General features: G+C 53.1%; 1 protein-coding gene and 1 long non-coding RNA gene across 2 annotated transcripts; one reads left to right on the top strand and one right to left on the bottom strand.

The window, feature by feature from the left end:
* Positions 1 to 17: 17 nt before the first annotated feature.
* On the bottom strand, positions 18 to 2168 carry LOC126514854 (uncharacterized). The gene is made up of 2 exons (XR_007595682.1): positions 624 to 2168; positions 18 to 559 (listed from the first exon to the last, which is right to left on the bottom strand). It is a non-coding gene; the product is annotated as an uncharacterized lncRNA (long non-coding RNA).
* A 2337-nt stretch (positions 2169 to 4505) lies between these two features.
* Positions 4506 to 18291, top strand: Tnfrsf1a (TNF receptor superfamily member 1A). The gene is made up of 10 exons (XM_050164014.1): positions 4506 to 4848; positions 12172 to 12322; positions 12470 to 12598; positions 12908 to 13060; positions 13278 to 13359; positions 16282 to 16349; positions 16469 to 16582; positions 16833 to 16861; positions 17032 to 17314; positions 17423 to 18291. Exons 1-10 carry the CDS (start codon positions 4810 to 4812, stop codon positions 17704 to 17706), a joined length of 1332 nt encoding a protein of 443 aa, XP_050019971.1. The 5' UTR covers positions 4506 to 4809; the 3' UTR covers positions 17707 to 18291.
* Positions 18292 to 18430: the final 139 nt, after the last annotated feature.

Raw genomic sequence — 18430 nt, 5'->3', positions numbered from 1 at the left:
ACTCTTGTCTCGTTCGATGCACCGTACCCCAGGGCCTCTGCACTGGGCCTTTCATACTTGTTTGTCTTAGTTATTTTCTCTGCCTTGACGCTTCCTCTACCATCTCCGAGAGAACTTCTATGCATCCCTTAGGCCCCTGTGCAAAGACACCATTTCTTTTGTGACCTCTTGCTTTATCCTGTCTCTGCCAGGATTATCCCCACTCCCTTTGCTCCATAGTGTACTCTATTATGTGTATCTGCCTCCCTGAATAGACCGTGAACTCCTTGTGGCCAGGGTCGAGTTTTGCTCATTTTTGTATCCTTGAGGTCAAGCCCAGTATCCCACTTGGAGCAGGCAGACAGGTACCCAATAAATACTTGTTATATAAAACAATGTCTGCAGAGCCGGATGGGGCCCCATGAAATGGGCAAGGAGCTAATGCAAGCCCCAGAGGCACTGTCTAGCTTTTGGGAGGCCCTAGAGTGGAGGGGAGGGCACAGAGAGCCATGCCAAACTTGTCATTGCTCCACGTCATCAAGAAGGCTCTCCTTCAGTCTCCACCCATCTGTGATGTAACCTCTGCCACCCTCCTCCCCATCACTGCCCTGGTGGTACCAGACTCCACCCAGCTGTGATGTAACCTCTGCCACCCTCCTCCCCATCACTGCCCTGGTGGTGGAGGAGGATGAGACCAGGACCAGTTCTTCCAGAATTTCAGAGCCTTGGGTAGTCTTCTTTATTCATAGTGAGAGGGGTAGAGGGAACCCTCCTGGCTTCAGTAAAGAGAAACTGGGGAATGTCTGAGTGGAACCCCACTTTTCTCATCTGCAGTTCCTCTGCCCATCCAATCATCAGAGCTGAGAACCAAAAGCGACCCTGTCTTGTTGCGTTGTGGAATAAGATTTGGAATTGGTTCCTATTTTTCCATTCATCACGATTTCTATCCTTAGGAGCCAGAGGAGAAGGGGGGGGGTCTTTTTTCCCCACCTTCAGGGAACCCACTCTGTGGACCAGGCTGGCCTTGAACTCACAGAGATCCACTTGCCTCTGAGTGCTGGGATCAAAGGCATGAGGGAGGAGGGGATCTTGTAGAAAGAGGAGAAGGAACAGGGACTTTGGTCATGCGTGCCATGTGAAGACTTTGACTTCCCTTTCCTAGACTCCTGTAAATGACAGGAAATGATACTGTTTCAGCATTGTCCCTGCCGGAGCCTCAGGTGTGGCTGCTCTGGCCTTCTCTCCCTCTCTGTTTGGCCCCAGCTTTGCCCTGCCCACCCCTGGTTGTCTCTATTCTGGAGGCCGTAGTCCTTGTAGTCCCCCTCCCCCAGCTCCCCACCCTCTCCCAGCTCCAGGTTCCTCTTATCCACCTGCATTGCTGCTCCATGTCCGGTCGTTATCTGGGGTCAAAGCATTAGCAGAAAGTGGAGGGTTCCATTCTCTGCCTTGTCCTCGAAAGCCTTGGCAGGTCAAGTAACTTAACTGCCACTCCCACAGAGCCGCCTGGAACCAGGCTGCTCCCCACTGATTCACCTGGACTCTCTATAAGGCTGGGTATTGAATGGCAGGACTGCATCCAGGGCCCACGTCACAGGGACTTGGAGCCCAGCGCCCTTTGGAATCAGTGTACACATGCATGTGTGGGGGGTTGGGGTGGGGGAGGGGGAGGGAGGCTGTTTTCTGAGGCTCTTTCCTTCAGCCTTTGGTCTGCCTTCCCTACCCAACCAGCTCTAGTCCCCTGTTTTGACCACTATCACATTTTCTTTTCTTCCTTCAAAAGTAGCGTGGGTTTCTTTGTTTTAAATCGTGTATATGAGTGTTGTGCCTGAGTGCATGAATGTGTGCACCACATGTATGCCTGGTGCCCACAGAAGGCAGAAGAGGACTCCAGATCTCTTAGAAGAACTGGAGTTATGGGTGCTTGTAAGCCATTTTTGTGGGTTCTGGGAACTAAACCTGGGTCCTCTCCAAGAGCAACAATTTCTCTTAACCATTGAGCTATCTCCCCAGCTCCTTTTCTTTTTTTTTAAGAATAGTGGTAGTACACACCTATAAATCCAAGCACTCGGGAGGCAGAGGCAGGCAGATCTCAGTGAGTTCGAGTCCAGCCTCGTCTACAGAGCAAGTTCCAGGACAGCTAGAGCTATTACACAGAGAAACCCTGCCTCAGAAAAACAAAACAAAATAAAACCAACCAACCAAACAAAAAAGATTCGCTGTCTTTATTTTATGTGCATCGCTGTCTTGCCTGCATGTATGTCTGTGCACCCATGCATACCTGAGACCAGGAGAGGCTGTCTGATCCCATGAGACCGGGGTCACTGACAGCTCTAAGCTGCTGTGTAGGTGCTGGGACCCCAGCCCTGATCCTCTGCATGAACAACAAGTGCTGGACTGTCGGCGTGTGACACCAGCCTGGCTTTGGGGTCATCTTCTTACCATGCTACCTCCTCTGAAAACTGGCTGACTTTTCACACCCTCGGGTTCGGGTTCACCCGTTCTTCCCTTCTGGAACCGAGCTGTAGGGAGCACTTTAGTACCGCATTGGCGCAAAGCTGCACCCGGACCCAGGAAAGTCAGCATTCATCCTAAGCCATGAAGGAAGAAATTCCCCTTTTGTGCCGGGCTCTGAGTAATAATGGCTTTGGCAGTTTGCACAGACAATTAAAAGTTCCTTGTAATGTTAAACATGGGACCTTAATGCTGTTATTATTAATACAAATTATCGATATTGTATGATACTTAACATATGGCAGACACTTGCTAATACTCCATATGAATCTAACCATATAGGTGTCTGTGGGTTTCTTGTCTGTTTTAATGTGTGTGTGTGTGTGTGTGTGTGTGTGTGCACATGGACGCTGGGGACGGATTTAAGGCCTTGCACTCTGCCACTAAATTGTACCTTGAGGCACCCCGTCCCATTTATTTCTCCTGGCTTATTCACATTGAAAACTGAATGATGAAAGGAAATGAGGCCTCCAGCAGTGGGGACACCTCCAGCTGCTCTGGTGGGGGGGTTGTCTTGGGGATTGCAGAGGAGAGGAGGGGAGGGGAGAGAAAGGGAGAGGAAACATCAGGGTGGGCATGCTGGAGGCTGGAAGTCAGCAGTGGCTCACAGGGAGAAGGGCCAGGAACTCTGGTTTCAAGTCCCCTAGCCCTAGGCCCCCATTCCTGGATTCTCGTCACTGGTCTGAGAGTCTCAGCTGCTGAAGGCAGAAGTGTCACACATAAAGACGGTCACGAGATCTTGAGTGATCAGGGGTGAGTAGTGTCCCAGTGTAGGGGTCACCTGGGAGAAGACCTCACACATGGGGCTGGCAGAAGGTACCCACCCCTAGGAAGGGCTGGCAGGCAGAAGGTGAGGTTTCACTGAAAGGAGCGGAGAGGACAATGCGGCCTTGTAATGGGAACCGGAATCCGGGTTCTCTGTGCTCTGCCTCCCAGCGTGCAGTGTCATAAGGCTTTTTCCTTACCCCTAAAGCTCCAGGATGTGATACACTATCTCTGGGGTCAGTCCCAATGGATGCATCAGACTATCTAGAGCTGGGTGTGGCGGTGCACACCTGTAATCTCCCCGTGTAGGAGGTGGGAGGAGCAGAAGCACAAGGCCAGCCTCAGCATTACAGGGAGTTTGAGGCCAGCCTGGGCTAAATGAAACCCGATTTCCATCAATACAAAATAGCGTGTTTGGGAAAAGGGCCCTGGGAACCCTTCAGAACTGGAAGCATCTTTTTTTCTTTTCGGCCTTGGAACTCACAGAGATCTACCTGCTTCTGCCCCCCCCCCCCCGAGTGCTGGGATAAAAGCTGAGCCCCACCATGGCCTGACTATTGGGGAGCATCTTTACAGACATGGCCTACTGACTCTTCACAGCACCCTATGTGAGGGCAGGCATTTTCACTCTCATTTAATAACTGGGGAGCCAACCAAGACTTAGGAGGGGGGCTTTACACACACACACACACACTGTTGGTGGCAGAGTCATGGTGGGCAGCTAGGGAACCTGTCTGAAAGAGCACAGATGAAAGTCAGTGGGAGGGGGCTGAGTGGGTGAGTGGGTCAGGCCCCAGGCAGAGTAGAGAACTAGATTTGGTTTTCTTTCCATTTAGGCTGGATGGGTGAAGGACCGAGAAAGTGGGATCAGAGGGAACCCTGGGGTGAAGGGGACAAAGTGTACTCACCAGACACTGCCCTCCCTCCCTCAACTCCTGCCTGCCATCCCACGAGAAAGGCTATCTTTGTTCTGTCACTTTGAGAACAGCCTTGGTGTGTGTGTGTGTGTGTGTGTGTGTGTGTGTGTATTGGGGGGGTAGTCTAAGCTCACCCACCTGAAAAGCAGAGGTGTCTGAACTGGGATTCGGTGAGTTTGACTCTGAAACTCTAGGTGTTCCCAGTTCGTGTTAAGTGGGTTTGGGGTGTCAGGCTGTGGGACCCAGGCTACAAAGCGTTAAAAGAACCTTGGCCCTCTCCTCTCCTGGTTCCCTCCTCCCTCCTCCCTCGCCTCTCCCCAGGCTCTTCCGGTACCCGCTCTTGCAACACCACCCCCGCCACTCTCCCTTCCCCTCCTACCTCCTCGCTCCTCTCAGCTTTAATTTTCTCCGAGTTTTCCGAACTCTGGCTCCTGACCGGGCCTACTGGGTTCGAGGTCCTGGAGGACCGTGCCCTGATCTCTAACCAACCCTCGACTTCCAGCTGCTCTAACCTGACGCCCCGGCTGCCATTGCCCGGGCCACCTGGTCTGCTCGGCGCACTTCATTCACCGGCCTTGCCAGTTGCTGCACAGTCCCCAGCCCCAATGGGGGAGTGAGAGGCCACTGCCGGCCGGACATGGGTCTCCCCACCGTGCCTGGCCTGCTGCTGTCACTGGTGAGATGGAAGACAAGAGGGAAGGGTGGCCTGCTGGCGAGGCCTGGCGGGAGTGGGCATGTACTCGGGGTAGGGGTTGGGGCAGGGACTTCTCTGCTTCGGTTTGCCTGTAGGCATGCTGTGCCTCACCTGGGGCTCCCTGAGAGGTGCAAGGGAGACGTCTGAGAGAGAGAGAGAATTGTGGCAAGTCAAGCCCCTAAGCCCCCAGCGGGACAGCCAAGGGGGCTTGCTGGACTTGGGGTGTGTTGGGCTGTGGGGAGGCCAGCTGCCAAGCCAGTGGAATTAGGCGGAGCAGCCCTGTTTCTCTGGCAGACGTTGAATAGCATGGGTCAGGATGTTGGGAGACTGAGTCGAAGAAGGGGTTCGGTTGGTGACACAAGTTGGTGCTTGGGAGTGAACCAGGAAACTGGACGAAGCTGGGCAGCCGGGCCCAGACTTCTTCCCTGAGACAGCCTTGGCCTTTTGGCTCCCAGGTTGGCTTCCCAGACAAGAGGTCTCCATTGGCCTAACCTTCCCTAGGTAGACAGCACCTCCTTTACTTTGGCAGTGTATCCTCCAGCCCCCACCCCCCAGACCTAAAAGGCGTCTCACCGGTTTCCAATTCCACGGTTCAGATTGGGGAAGTTGGTAGCAGCTTGTTTTCGTCACTGGAAAAATGTCCTTTTCTCTGGCGTCGGCCTTGTTTTCGTGTTTCCTTGGTTTCTCTCTGCATGCTTATCATCATTCTGTGGCGATGCTCACAGCAGGGGCTCCATGGCTGTCTGGTGGACCGTGTCTCTGAGTGCCGCCTTCTTCCCCATGCCTCTCCTCTCCTCATTCCTCCTTTCCTGTCAGTCCCCAGGGCCTCCTTTTGTAGCTCCTTTCCGTTCATTCCCTTTCTTCTTCTCGTTCTGTCTAAACCAATGTTTCCAGAATCCTGGACTCCCCCAGTCTGTGTGGTCTCATGTCTTTTCATTCCTCCTCTTTGGTCTCCTAATCTCAGCTCATGACCCCCCCTCGTCAAGACTGCCCCTTCTGGGCATGCCCCCATCATCCAGCTTCCCATCCCCTTAGTTCTGTTCTCTGTAGGGCTGATCACCTAGAGGTGAGGCTCAGCACAGCAGCCCGACCTGCGTGAACGTGGGCATTCTGTTTCCAGAACGGCTCTAGTGATCACTACTTCACGGGTGTTATTTTAAGATAGTCTAGATGGATGCCTGTTAAATATTTATCCAATTTATTAACCCTTACTCTGGGTTAGGCCCACCTTTCGGTGCTAGGATTAGAGATGAGTGAAGCCCCTGAGGTCAAATTGGCTGGCCTGACGGGGACAAGTACGCCTCAGATAGAAGGGGATCATTGACTGCTTGGTGTCTATTTTCTCATGACTGCCAGTGTTCGTCGTCACTGCCCAATGGCAGCCAGTGTTTGATAGAGCAAAACCAGCCTGGATAGGTAGAGGCGCCCTCCTGATCCAGCTGTGGTGGCCCAGGTGGGGATGGGCCACTCTGAGCAGAAGGGGAGCCTGAAGACAAGGGACCCCAGAAGGCAGGTGAGGTCTACCTAGGGCTGTGCACTGCCTTGGCAGTACCTAGCGCAGCGCCTATGAGGTGGAAGAGTGACGAGGAGCCGTTGGGGTCAGGAGGGAGCAATGTACATGGCCGGGATGTGACAAGGCCAACAAGATTTTGTTACTCTCAAAGAGTTTAAATATTGGAGTCAAAATGACTCTAGAACAGTCCAGAGCAACAGACATGTCAAAGCCTTGTGATGTAGTGTCCTGGAGGCAGAACTGGGGGAGGGGGTGGGCCACAGGCCAAGTGTCTTTGCTTGCTTAAGGGCCCTTGCCTGTCTGCTGGGCTGAGCCTGCCTGCATAGATCGTTTTTGTTTTGTTTTGTTTGTTTTGTTTTTCAGGACAGGGTTTCTCTGTGTGACAGCCTTAGCTGTCTTGGAACTAGCTAGCTCTTGTAGACCAGGCTGGTCTCGAACTCACAGAGATCTGGTTGCCTCTGCCTCCCGAGTGCTGGGATTAAAGGCGTGCGCTGTCTCTGCCTGGTGCCTGCATAGATCTTTGGCTTACGGAGAGATCTTGGGAGTGTGAGCTATTTTCCACCCATTTTGGCATTTCCAGCACCCATGAGGATCCTGGAACGGAGATCTTGACACTTGACTAATGGCTGAATCAATTAGGGAAGAAGAGATTGGTCAGATGGGACCGGGGAGGGAATGCCGCATTGGAGAAGAGGACTTGAAACTGGCATCCGAAGCTGGAAAAAAGGGAGGGTGGAGGAGCTGGGAGACTGGGTTGGGGGAATGGAGACCAGATCTCCAATTTTATGTTGAAGGTGGTAGTTACGGGAGCCGAACACCTCAGCTCGGGGTGGAATGGCCAAGCTGAGGGATATGCCAGTGAGAATGGGCACTCTGGGGTGTGTGAGGAAGCAGCCGGAGCCAGTCATGATGGCACGGGCCATCCTAGAATGGGAGATGGAGGTGGGAGATAGGTTCAAGGGCAGTTTCGGCTGCATAGAGAACGGGAGGCCAGCCTGGGCTACACGACACCCTGTTGTAAAACATAAAGTGTGCATAAGGACTCAGGTGGAGGCCTGCTTTCCTCCCTCCCTCTGTCCCTCAGTCCCTCCCTCCCTCCCTCCCTCCCTCCCTCCCTCCCTTTGTCCCTCCGTCCCTTTGTCCCTTTGTCCCTCTGTCCCTCCGTCCCTCCCTCCCCCCCTTAGCGATTCTCCAAGGATCCACTCTGTCCAGACTACGTTCCGATCTCTGCCACATGTGCCCAGGGAAGGATCTATACATGGAAACCATGTTTGAAGCCAGGCCCTGCAGGTGCAGAGGATTCATACCCCAGTAGTACAAGTTGGAGCCTGAATACAGATAAGAAACTATGTAGGTAGCTTCGGTCCCAGCAGAGGTTGGAGGTAGACACATCACTGAGGCAGAAGGTTGATGTGAGACCTGGGCAACAGAACGAGACCCTGAGACCCCGCTGTGGCGTAGAAAAAAGGAAGGCAGTTGCAATAATCAATAGTCCAAGTGTGGGGCACCCAGAGGACACGGAGGGGGTGGAGAGATTATAGGAGAAGGGCCTGACAGGTGACTCTGAGGGCTGTGGCAGTTTACTGGCCAAGTGGAAGCATGCTTGGACTGAGTGGAGCAGTTCTCTGTCTGCCTTCTGGCCGATTCCGGCTGCACGGCTCGTCGGCTGGACTCGGAAAGAGAGGCACACATGGCAGAAATGCCAATGGGACATGTGCAGGAGTGCATGTGTGTGGACGTGGGTGCACCGTCTCCGAAGTGGCTCTCGGAGACGCCTCTCGGACTCTCGGAGATGCTCGCGCCTGTCTCTGTGGCAGGAGGGTGCGCCTCCCCAACATCCTTGAAGGTATCACTGACTCCATCTGGGATGGAAGGCACCTCAATCTGTCCCTCCAGTTTGCAGGCCCGGATCTGGGTGATGTGACCAAGATTCTCTGATCTCTTAGCTCACAGGGTTTGTGGTCTGTATGGTGAGATCATATCTACGCATTTGAAATAACTAGCTTCTGATAAGAGTCCGGAGTAGGTATGAGTAGGTCATGTTATTCAACGTGAACAGGTGACTGCGTATCCAAAGAGCTTGGGTGGGGAGCATGAGTCATCAGTGGGGGGCTTTGCGGGTGGGTGGGAGGTAGAATCGTGACAGAGTTCTCAGGGGAGGCCTTGCCGGTGAGTTCTTCACCCCGCAGGTCTTGACATTAAATGGAACAAACACATTTTAACGTAATGAACACATTAATGCGGGGGACGGACCACAAGCGAGTGGGTCCCCAAAAGGTGGTTGGGTCAAGGTTTGACCACAGGGTCCATCTTGGCTTCTGTGCCCTATTCGACAACCCCAGCACAGGAAGTCACACCTTCGGGCCTCCCAGGCGGAAGCTCAGGGGTAGTTAGAGAGCCTCTGTACCACTCTCTCAATCCTCTCTCTACAGGCACCCCCAGAGCTTCCTGTGCCCCCTCTTTGCTCCAGGCAAAGGCATTTGGGCTTGGGTCAGGACTTTGGCCTTGGCTCCCTGATTCCGTGGGAACCGAACGCACCCACTCACAATGCAACTGGTAGGAAGGAGGGCTAGTGGGTGCTCACACACGTGGCACCCATTCAGAGACCCTGAGGGCCCTGGAACCCTTGGAGCAGGTGGGATATGGTACTGGTTCCGTGCCCCTTCCGTCTCTCTTGTTCGTTTGGTTTTGTTCTTCGAGACAGAATTTCTCTGTGTAGCACTGGCTGTCCTGAAGTGCTGTAGCTCTGTAGACTCATGTAGCCTCTGAGTGCTGGGATTAAGGCCCAACTCTCTCCATCTCTTCTAGCTTTAAGAGGGCTGCAGGCTTTTCCGCTGTAGCTACTAGGCTATGAAGCCTTACAGCTGGCCCTGTTTCTTAAGGATTGTCTTGGGAGCCCCCAAACCCAATGCAACTGACCAGAAGCAGGCCGGCTGTGGGAATGTGGTATGGGAGGGAGGGCCGCCTGTTTTTGTTTCTTGATGGCACTGGGGAGCATTGGGGGGGGGCTAGCAGAAAAGCCCAGGGAGCCCAGAGCAGGGATCCTGGGGCAGGGTTTATCTACTGAAGACTTGTTTAACTTTGATGAGGAATCAGGGCAGGTCACAATCTAAAGGAAGGATGTTGGGGGCGGGGCGGGGGGGCGTCCTCTGGGAGGAGTCTACTGACCTGATGGGGGAAGCCAGGGGTCAGGAAGACTTCCCTTTGGGATGAAATGGAAGAGGGAGGCATTTCCCCGAAATCTGTGGGCCCAGTGGGACAGGGGTACATTGCCTGGCTCTTTTTAAGGGGCAAAGGATAAAGGGCCCTGAGTGGGGATGGGGGAACGGGGGTGGGGTGGGTGGGAAAGAGAGACTGCTTGCCCTGAAGGGAGGAGATGAGGTTCTACTTGCTGGCTGGCCTTTTCTTTCTGCTGACTCACAAGCCTTGTAGAGCTGGGGAAGCTGCAGTTCCCTGTCCACACTGTCCTAGATCCCCTCCCTCCCTGGCCTGAGTCACTGGGGCGGAGCTGCTGGGAAAAGATTTCCCTTTCCCGGATTTGTCTTAACCCCAAGAGTTCTGGAGAGGGAGGGACACGTGACGAGAGACACCGGGCTCCTTCTCTGGAGGCTCACCCATCCTCGTGGTGGAGAAGCTCCCTCCAAGGCTGTTCTTGGCCTGGAGCCCACCTTTACCTCTTCCTGCTCCTGCCTTGGCAGGTTGGCTTTGTGTCAAGTTCTCTGATGGGCTTGGAAGTACCATTGACCTTAGGTGCTACAAACATTGCTTCTTCGGGGAAAGGAACCACACTTTTCATGATTGGGAAGTTCTTATCATAACTAACCCTTCCTGTTGTCACTCTGGAAGCCTCTGCACACCGTGTTGGGGGATGGCGGTGGGAGGGGGTGCACCCCTGCCTGAGAGATTGCAGATGTTCAATGTGCTTCTGTGTGTGGCTTCTCGGGTCCATCTCTGGCTGAGGCCCAGGCTTCCTGACCCGTGCAGCTGTTGCTGCTGCCGCTGCCGCTGCGGTAACACTTCTAGTAACAGCAGCTGGCAGGTTGCACCTCCTCCCAAAAGAGTTGCGGAGGCTGCAGGGCCTTGAAGGCAGCTTGTGCGTCTAGACAGCCACGGTGGCTAGCTCTTCTCTCCTGAATGCGATCTGATTGGTCCGTTGCTCCTGCATCTGTAACACGCCTTGATGACGTCCTCTACCTTTGCTGCAGAAGCGGCTCATAGCAGGGGGCGGGGTAGGAATGAAAGGATGAAGGTTGAGGGAAACCCAAAGCTGGGAGAGATCAAAGAGCAAGCTCTGACTTGAAGCTAAGATGACTTATGGCTTGGCTTTCTCCACACCGAAGTTACTTACATACAGGAAAACCATGTAGTTGCTATGAGCTTTGCCAAGGTTATTAAACCAGCCTTCTAGAATGCTCTGCTTGGCCATGGGCTTTGGGACTCCTGATTTGGGACTCCTCAGCTCTTGATTTGCTGGTCTTCTTGAGCCAGATGACCAGTCCCGGCTGACCCTAGTACAGGACCCGCTTGTCTTTGCTTATGCCCAGACCTTCTCGCCTGCCTTCCCTCTCCATTTGTTCTCGCTAACTTCAGCAGCAGTGTAAATTTAGCTGCGGAAGGCATGGACCGTGGACAGGCTGCTGAGCAAGACTTGAAACAAAGATATAGAACTCTTAACCCCCGAGCATGTGGCTCAGGGCATGTGTGAGGTTCTTGGTTTCATTCCCAGCTACCCCACCCCATCCAGCCCCCACCCCCCATAAATACCCCCACTCATGTACCCCACCCTCCATCTCCCACAAACACACCCACTCATGCAAGCAAAAGATTATGCACAGAGCTCTTCCCACACCCAGGAATGCTGCTTGCAAGAACATCATCCGCCTGTGTCCCCATCTGATTTTGCATACATATGCACACAGGTGTGGGTTCATATCCCTGTGTGTCTGTGTGCATGGAGGTCAGAGTTCAACCTCAAGGGGTTTTCCTCAGAGAGCATTCACCTTGTGTTCTGAGACAGGATCTCTCACTGGGACCAACCGGTTGCTGATTCAGCGAGGCAAGGCTGGCCAGAGAGCTTCCGGGATGCGCTTGTATCCTCCCCGTGTCCCTGGGATTACAAGCCCATGCTACTGTACCCGGCTCTATGTGGGTGATGGGGGTTGATCTCAACTCCTCATGTTTGCACAGCAGGCACTAGCCCCGAACCGTCTCCATGGCAGCCCTCCCTACAACTTGATTTTCCCCCATAGTACTTTTTATTAGTGTAATGAAATCCAGGAGGCTCCCTTCTGAAGTGTCCACAAACGGGCACACTCTGAAACCCGCGCCCAGATATAGAAGTGCCAAATGAACTTTAGGACTGTCTGTTGGACGACAGACAAGCTACAACTGAAACAGCCTGCTAGTTCTGGGTAAAGACACTCCCTGGTAGGCCAGGGGTTAGCTCTGAGGTTCTGTGTGAGACCCGGAGCTCCACCTCTAGCAAACAATACCAACATCTAGACATTCCTTGGCCAGCTTTCTTGTAATCAGCATTGCGAGCTCCCTAAGGGAACTGGCCAGAGTAGAATGCAGTGTGGTGGGGAGGGGGTGAGACCTAATTGCCCAGGGTTACGGAGACAAATGCTAGCAGACAGAGCACTCAGAGACCAAGCAAATACTCAACTGCGCAGTGGACGCGGTTTAAGGAAGAATGTTCCTCAGGACGGACAGGATTTATGGGGGGGGGTCATCAGTGTGCTGCCTCTATGGCCCCACCCTAACTGTGTTTCCTCCTTCTGATTTTCCCCCAGGTGCTCCTGGCTCTGGTGGGGATATACCCCTCAGGGGTCACTGGATGGGTTCCTTCCCTTGGGGAGAGGGAGAAGAGGGATAGTTTGTGTCCCCAGGGAAAGTACCCCCACTCTCGGAATAATTCCATCTGTTGTACCAAGTGCCACAAAGGTAGGAGAGACTGGGGAGCCTTCCTTTTCTTGTTTGGGGTACTCCACAACCTTGGCGGCTGGGAGTTCCCTTCCTCTGCTGCCTTCCCTGGGCTTGGGTTTTGTTCTTCGGTTCTCCACGGCAGCCGAATCCATGCCCCTCTCACAGGGACCCACTTGGTGAATGACTGTCCAGGCCCAGGGCAGGAAACAGTCTGCAAGGAGTGTGAAAAGGGCACCTTTACCGAATCCCAGAATTACCTCAAACAGTGCCTCAGCTGCAAGATATGTCGGAAAGGCAAGCCTCGGGGGCGGGAGTCGGGAAGGGCTCAAGAGGGGGGTCTGGTGTGAGAAGGCTCGTGAACACGTGTGTGTGCATGTGGACGTTGATGTTTGTCAGGGGTGAGGATTTGCATCTGCTTGTGGGGGCAGTGGGAACATGCGTGCACATGCCAGCCTGGGTCTGTGGGCACAGGAGTGTTTATGTGACAGAGACACACGCACGCATGGTGGGGACAGGGGTGTGTGTGTGTGTGTGTGTGTGTGTGTCAGGATTTGTGTGGGGAAAGCGAGGCGAGACTCACGTACCATTGTCGTCCCTTTTCAGAATTGTCCCAGGTGGAGCTGTCTCCTTGCAGAGCAGACAAGGACACCGAATGTGGCTGTAGGAAAAACCAGTTCCAGAGCCAAATAAATGGTCCCAAACACTTCCAGTGCCAGAACTGCAGCCGCTGCTTCAATGGCACGGTGAAAATCCCCTGTAAGCACCACTCCCCCAAGTCCAGGCCCTCTCCCCTCCTCAGGAGTAGCCTGCCTCTCAAGCAGAAGATTTCCATTTCTGTCCTCGCTCCCCATGAGGTAGCATTTTCTCTCCACCCCATTCTGTGGTCTGTGGCTCTGACCTCCTGCATGGTGCCTGCATCTTGATCTTCTCCCTCCCCCTGGTCCACTTTCTTAGTCTTTTTGTCTTCTCTCAGGTAAGGAGAAACAGGACACTGTGTGTCACTGCCACATAGGATTCTACCTGGATGAAAACAATGAGTGTGTCCCTTGCAGTCGGTGAGTATTTGCCAACTGTTTGGGGAGCTGGGGTGGAAGGGCAGCTGTGTCTGGATTAGAGGAGGTGCCCTACAACCGGATGAGAGGAAGGCACTCCATCAAGACATCAATAGTCCTTTCTCTTTCTCCGGGACGTTAGGGGGTAGACAGCATAGCTTAGCAGCCAAGCGTTTGCAGCAAAAGTCTGACAACCTGAGTTCAATCTCTGGAACCCAAGTAAAGGTGAAAGGAGAGAATTCCACAGAGCCATCCTCTGACCTCCACACGTTCCATAGCACGCAAGCCTCTCCAGTGCTGGGCAGTTAGATGTGAGCGCCATGCTCTTTTGAGACAGGGTTTCTCTGTGTACCTTTAGAGCCTGTCCTGGAACTCACCCTGTAGCCCAGGCTGGTCTCACACTCACAGAGATCCTTGTGCCTCTGCCCCTCAAGGGCTGAGATTAAAGGCCTGCGCCACTAGCGCCAGCCCAGGCGTCTTACTATTGCTGATACCTCGGGTTGATGCACGCGCCACTCCCCTGTGGTGATTCCTTCCGGCCTCCTTGGCAGACTTCCTCATTCCTGTGACTCCATTTGGGCTGCTCTGACACATTTGCTTCCAGAGAAGTAACTCTGAGACTTTCCTAGTTGAACTGACCTGGGGTTAAATTCTAACCTACCCATTTCCTGGCTGGGCAAATGTGGGCATGTTATTACGTCTCCACGCCTATGCTTCTTAACCTTTAGAGTAAGGAGGGGTGGGGGTGGAAGTGGGGTTCGATGATAGAGCACTAGCCTAGCATTTTTCGAGGCTCTGGGATTGGACCCCAGGGTCATAAAAGCCCCAAACAGAAAACTTGACCAACAACCCACGAAACAGTCTGAACCAAAGCTATTTTCTTTCTATTTTCCTCCACTCAGTTTCATTTCAGAAGAGCCTGAGTGCCCAATGCCATGTGTTTTTCACCCTGAACGTGCGAGGCAGACAAAAGCCCATTCTCACTTGCCTCTGCCCCACTCCCCGGTGTAGTTTTCTCACCCCGCTCTGCCCTGGGACAGCCTCAACGGAGGACTCTTGGGCTGCCCCAGTGATAGACATTCTAAAACCACTCACGCCTGGTGGCCTGTCATCTCCTAAGGCAAATGCTGTAAGTGGCTGGTGTCATCAGAGATAAGCCCTTCAGCTTCTCGTGTGAGTCACCTTTCTGTGGCTTAATCTGGTTAAAGCAAAGAAAGGTTTCATAGCTTCATTCAGCTCACGGTGGTCAGTGGTCGGTGGTCAGTGGTTGGCATTGCTGCCTTTGAGCCCGTGAGGCACAGCATTGTGGGGCAAAGGTGCTCAACTTGTAGCAGCTGAGAGGCACAGAGGGTGTGGAGTGGGGTCAAAGGTCAAACCCCCGGTGACCTAAGTTTTACTAGGCCCCATGTCCCAAAATGCTGGGGAATCAAGCTTTCAGCATGTGGACCCTGGCAAGATATTCCAGATCCAAACCTCTGGCCTCTCCGTGCTACAATTCCACCAGTAAACATAATGCTAAACTCAGTTCACTGACACATGCCGTCTACCAAGCACACACTATGTCAGGGATAAGAACTTGACCCTTAATCCCAAGGGGCAGAGATGACATGATCTCCAAGAGACACTGGGCCATAGAAGTGAAATGGCTTGTTTGTGTCATGGTACCAGTCAGTGACTGGAAGCAGTTTTATTCTAGCCATAACTGCCTTTTTTTTTTTTAAAGATTTATTTATTTACTATGTATACAACATTCTTTCTATGTATGCTTGCATGCCAGAAGAGGGCACCAGATTTCATTATAGATGGCTGTGAGCCACCATGTGGTTGCTGGGAATTGAACTCAGGACCTCTGGAAGAGCAGTCAATGCTCTTAACCTCTGAGCCATCTCTCCAGCCCCCATATCTGCCTTTTAAATTTATTTTTAAAATATTGATTGAGTGCAGGATCCAGGCTCCTGCATGATATTCAAGTGCTCTGCCACAGAGCCACAGTAACCTCAGCCCTGTAACCATTTTATTTTATTATTTACAAAGGTTTTGTTTTGTTGATTCAGAGTTTCACTGTGTAGCCTTGGCTGTCCTGGGACTCACTGTGTAGGCCAGGCCGACCTTGAACTATTAGAGATCTGCCTGCCTCAGTCTCCTGAGTGCTGGAATGTGCCACCATGCCTGGCATTTAAAAAGTACTTTTAAAATATTTATTTTCATTTTATGTGTGTGAGTGTTCTGCCAGCATGTATATATGTGTACCATGTGTATGCCTGGTACCATCAGAGGCCAGAAGAGGGCATCAGAGCCACTGGAACTGGAGTTACAGATGGTTGTGAGCTGCCATGTGGGACTATGACGACTTTATTTTTTTTAAATATTTATTTATTATGTATACAGCATTCCTTCCATGTATGCGTGCAGGCCAGAAGAGGGCACCAGACCTCTTTACAGATGGTTGTGAGCCACCATATGGTTGCTGGGAATTGAACTCAGAATCTTTGGAAGAGCAGGCAATGCTCTTAACCTCTGAGCCATCTCTCCAGCCCCTACTAGGACGACTTTAAACTTATCAACACAGCCTACTTACCCTTTCTCCCCCTCTTCCCCTCCTTTCCTCTCTCGATTCTCTCTCTTAAATTGGTCTCCTGTTGCCCAGGCTGACCTTGACCTTGCTGTGTAGCCAAGGGTGACCTCTGGCCACTACCTCCCAAGTGCTGAGACTGCATGCATACACTACCACTGCTTGCTGTCACTGCAGTCTTTCCAAGACCCCTTCAACTTGTAAAACGAAGTGGCTGTATGAGCAACTGTTTCATCCTTCTGCCTCAGTTCTCAAGGCAGGCTAAGTTCCACTGTCTTAAGAGATAGCAAAAAAACAATCGCAGAGCAAAGAACTCCGCCGCCTTTCTAGTCACCAGTATTCTCTTTCTTCAGCTGCAAGAACAACATGGAGTGTATGAAAATGTGCCAACCTGAACCCGTCGCAATCCCTCGGGAACCAGGTGAGGCTCAGTGGCCTGGTGTCCATGCTCACGGGCTGATTGGCTGACTCCCTTGCCTCCCTCTCCCTTCCCCAGTCTCTGCTGTGCAGAACACTGAGCATTCTCTACTTTGTCTGCAGGTACCGCAGTGCTGTTGCCCCTGGTCATCCTCTTTGGCCTTTGTCTCTTATTCTTCATCTTCTTCAGTTTAATGTGCAGATATCCCGGGTGGAAGCCCCAGGTCTACTCCCACAGTGAGTGCGGCCTGTGGGGAAAGTGGAGCTGGGGAGGGGGTCGGGTGGACAAGGTGGAGGGAGGTGAGGCCCTTTGCTCAGGGCTAACAGTCCTGGTTGGTGGGAGGGAAGCCATACTGTATCAGTAATTCTCTTGTCCCTGGGGCCACATAGACCCTGAGGCATGACACCACAAGTCCCCAAGGCCAGGGTTGGGGGGAGTTTGAAAGGGAAGTGAAATTCATGATGCTTTGTTTTTTTTTTTTCTCAGTTTGTGGGAATTCAGCACCTGTCAAAGAGGTGAGAGGAAAACTTCCTGACTCTTCCTTCTCAACTCCCTGATACCTGAATTACTTCACTGGGGGTGGTGGGCTCCCTTAGTTCTTCCATCCCCCACCCCCATAAAGGATAAAGAGCCCGAGAGGGCTCTTTTTTCTTTCCCCACTAATGCAATGCCTTCTCTCTTTCAGGCGGAGGCTGAAAGAAATAAGCCCCTAACTCCAACCCCTGGCCCCGCCTTAAACCCCGCTCCGCACTTCAGCTCTCCCCCAGGCTTCAGTCCTGTCCCCAGTACCCCCAACACCTCCAGCCCCATCTTATACCCCAGTAACTGGCCCAACTTCAAGGTCGTGCCACCTGTAAGGGAGGTGGTCCCAACTCAGCGTGCCGACCTCTACGAATCCCTCACCTCCGTGCCAGTCCCCACGCCTATTCAGAAATGGGAAGACTATCCCCACCCGCAGCGACCCGACCGTGAGTTTGGGTTCCCGGAGGCGGGGACATTACTCCTGGAAGGAGTCGGGCAGGGCGGAGGCCAAGATGGCAGGGCTGCCGCTGCAGGCGCACGACCTTTGTCTCCAGTTGCAGACCCAGCGACGTTGTACACGGTGGTGGACTGCGTGTCTCCGTTTCGCTGGAAGGAGTTCATGCGGCTCCTGGGGCTGGGCGAGCACGAGATCCAGCGGCTGGAAATCCAGAACGGGCGCTGCCTGCGCGAGGCTCAGTACAGCATGCTGGAAGCCTGGCGGCAGCGCACGCCACGCCACAAGGCCACGCTGGACGTCCTGTACAGCGTGCTTTGCGACATGAACCTCAGAGGCAGCGCGGAGAAAATCCGCGAGGCGCTGGGAAGCCCCGCCTCCTAGTCGTCCGCACCCCGCCTCCCACGAGGAGGCCACAGTCCCGCCTCAAGGGAGGAACTTAAAGGACAGTACCGGCAAGAGGCGCTGCTGCCCTGTGGGCCTCCCCCTTGGATGAAAAGGAGGGAGGGGCCTTGAAGGGGCAGGCTCGAGCTGGCAACCGCTTCCTCGGTGCTACCTACTTGATGTACATAGCTTTTCTCAGCTACCGAAGATTGTCCCAGAGCCAACCACTTGTTCGGAGCAGCAGTATGTGCCATCTGTCTGCTCCCAGCAGACTGAGCATCCCAAAAGCCAGAACAAGTGATTGTAGAGAAAAGGGACAACGTATCTCATGCCCACTTGAGATGCACAGGGCCCAAGCAAGGCTTCTCAGAGCCTCCCCATTTGGTTCCTGCGCCTTTTTCACAGTAGGTAAGCAATATTTGTATCAATATCACACTAATGGAAACTCGGCTTCCCTTTGCTCCCTGCCTGGACCAACAAGGCTCAACTGCCTAAGGTAGGGGCGAGCACAGAACAACAGGGTCTCCAGCTGGAGCTGTGGTCTCTTGTAAATACACTAAAAGTCTTTAAAAAAAAAAGGAAAAAGATCTCTGACCCTGGAAAGAGTGGTTTGTATATTGGAGAGGCTGGGAAGAGCCCAGCACCTAGGAGTAGCATGGAAAATCCAGCCATCCTGCCAGCTAACGGAGACTGCACATCATGATCCCGTGGGTGCCCATGCTTC

Source organism: Alexandromys fortis, unplaced genomic scaffold, assembly GCF_014885135.2.
Source record: "Alexandromys fortis isolate MF-2015 unplaced genomic scaffold, M_Fortis_MF-2015_v1.1 scaffold_150, whole genome shotgun sequence".
Lineage (NCBI taxonomy): Eukaryota > Metazoa > Chordata > Mammalia > Rodentia > Cricetidae > Alexandromys > Alexandromys fortis.
Note: the sequence above shows the minus strand (reverse complement) of the source record. Positions and strands in the feature narration are given on the sequence as shown.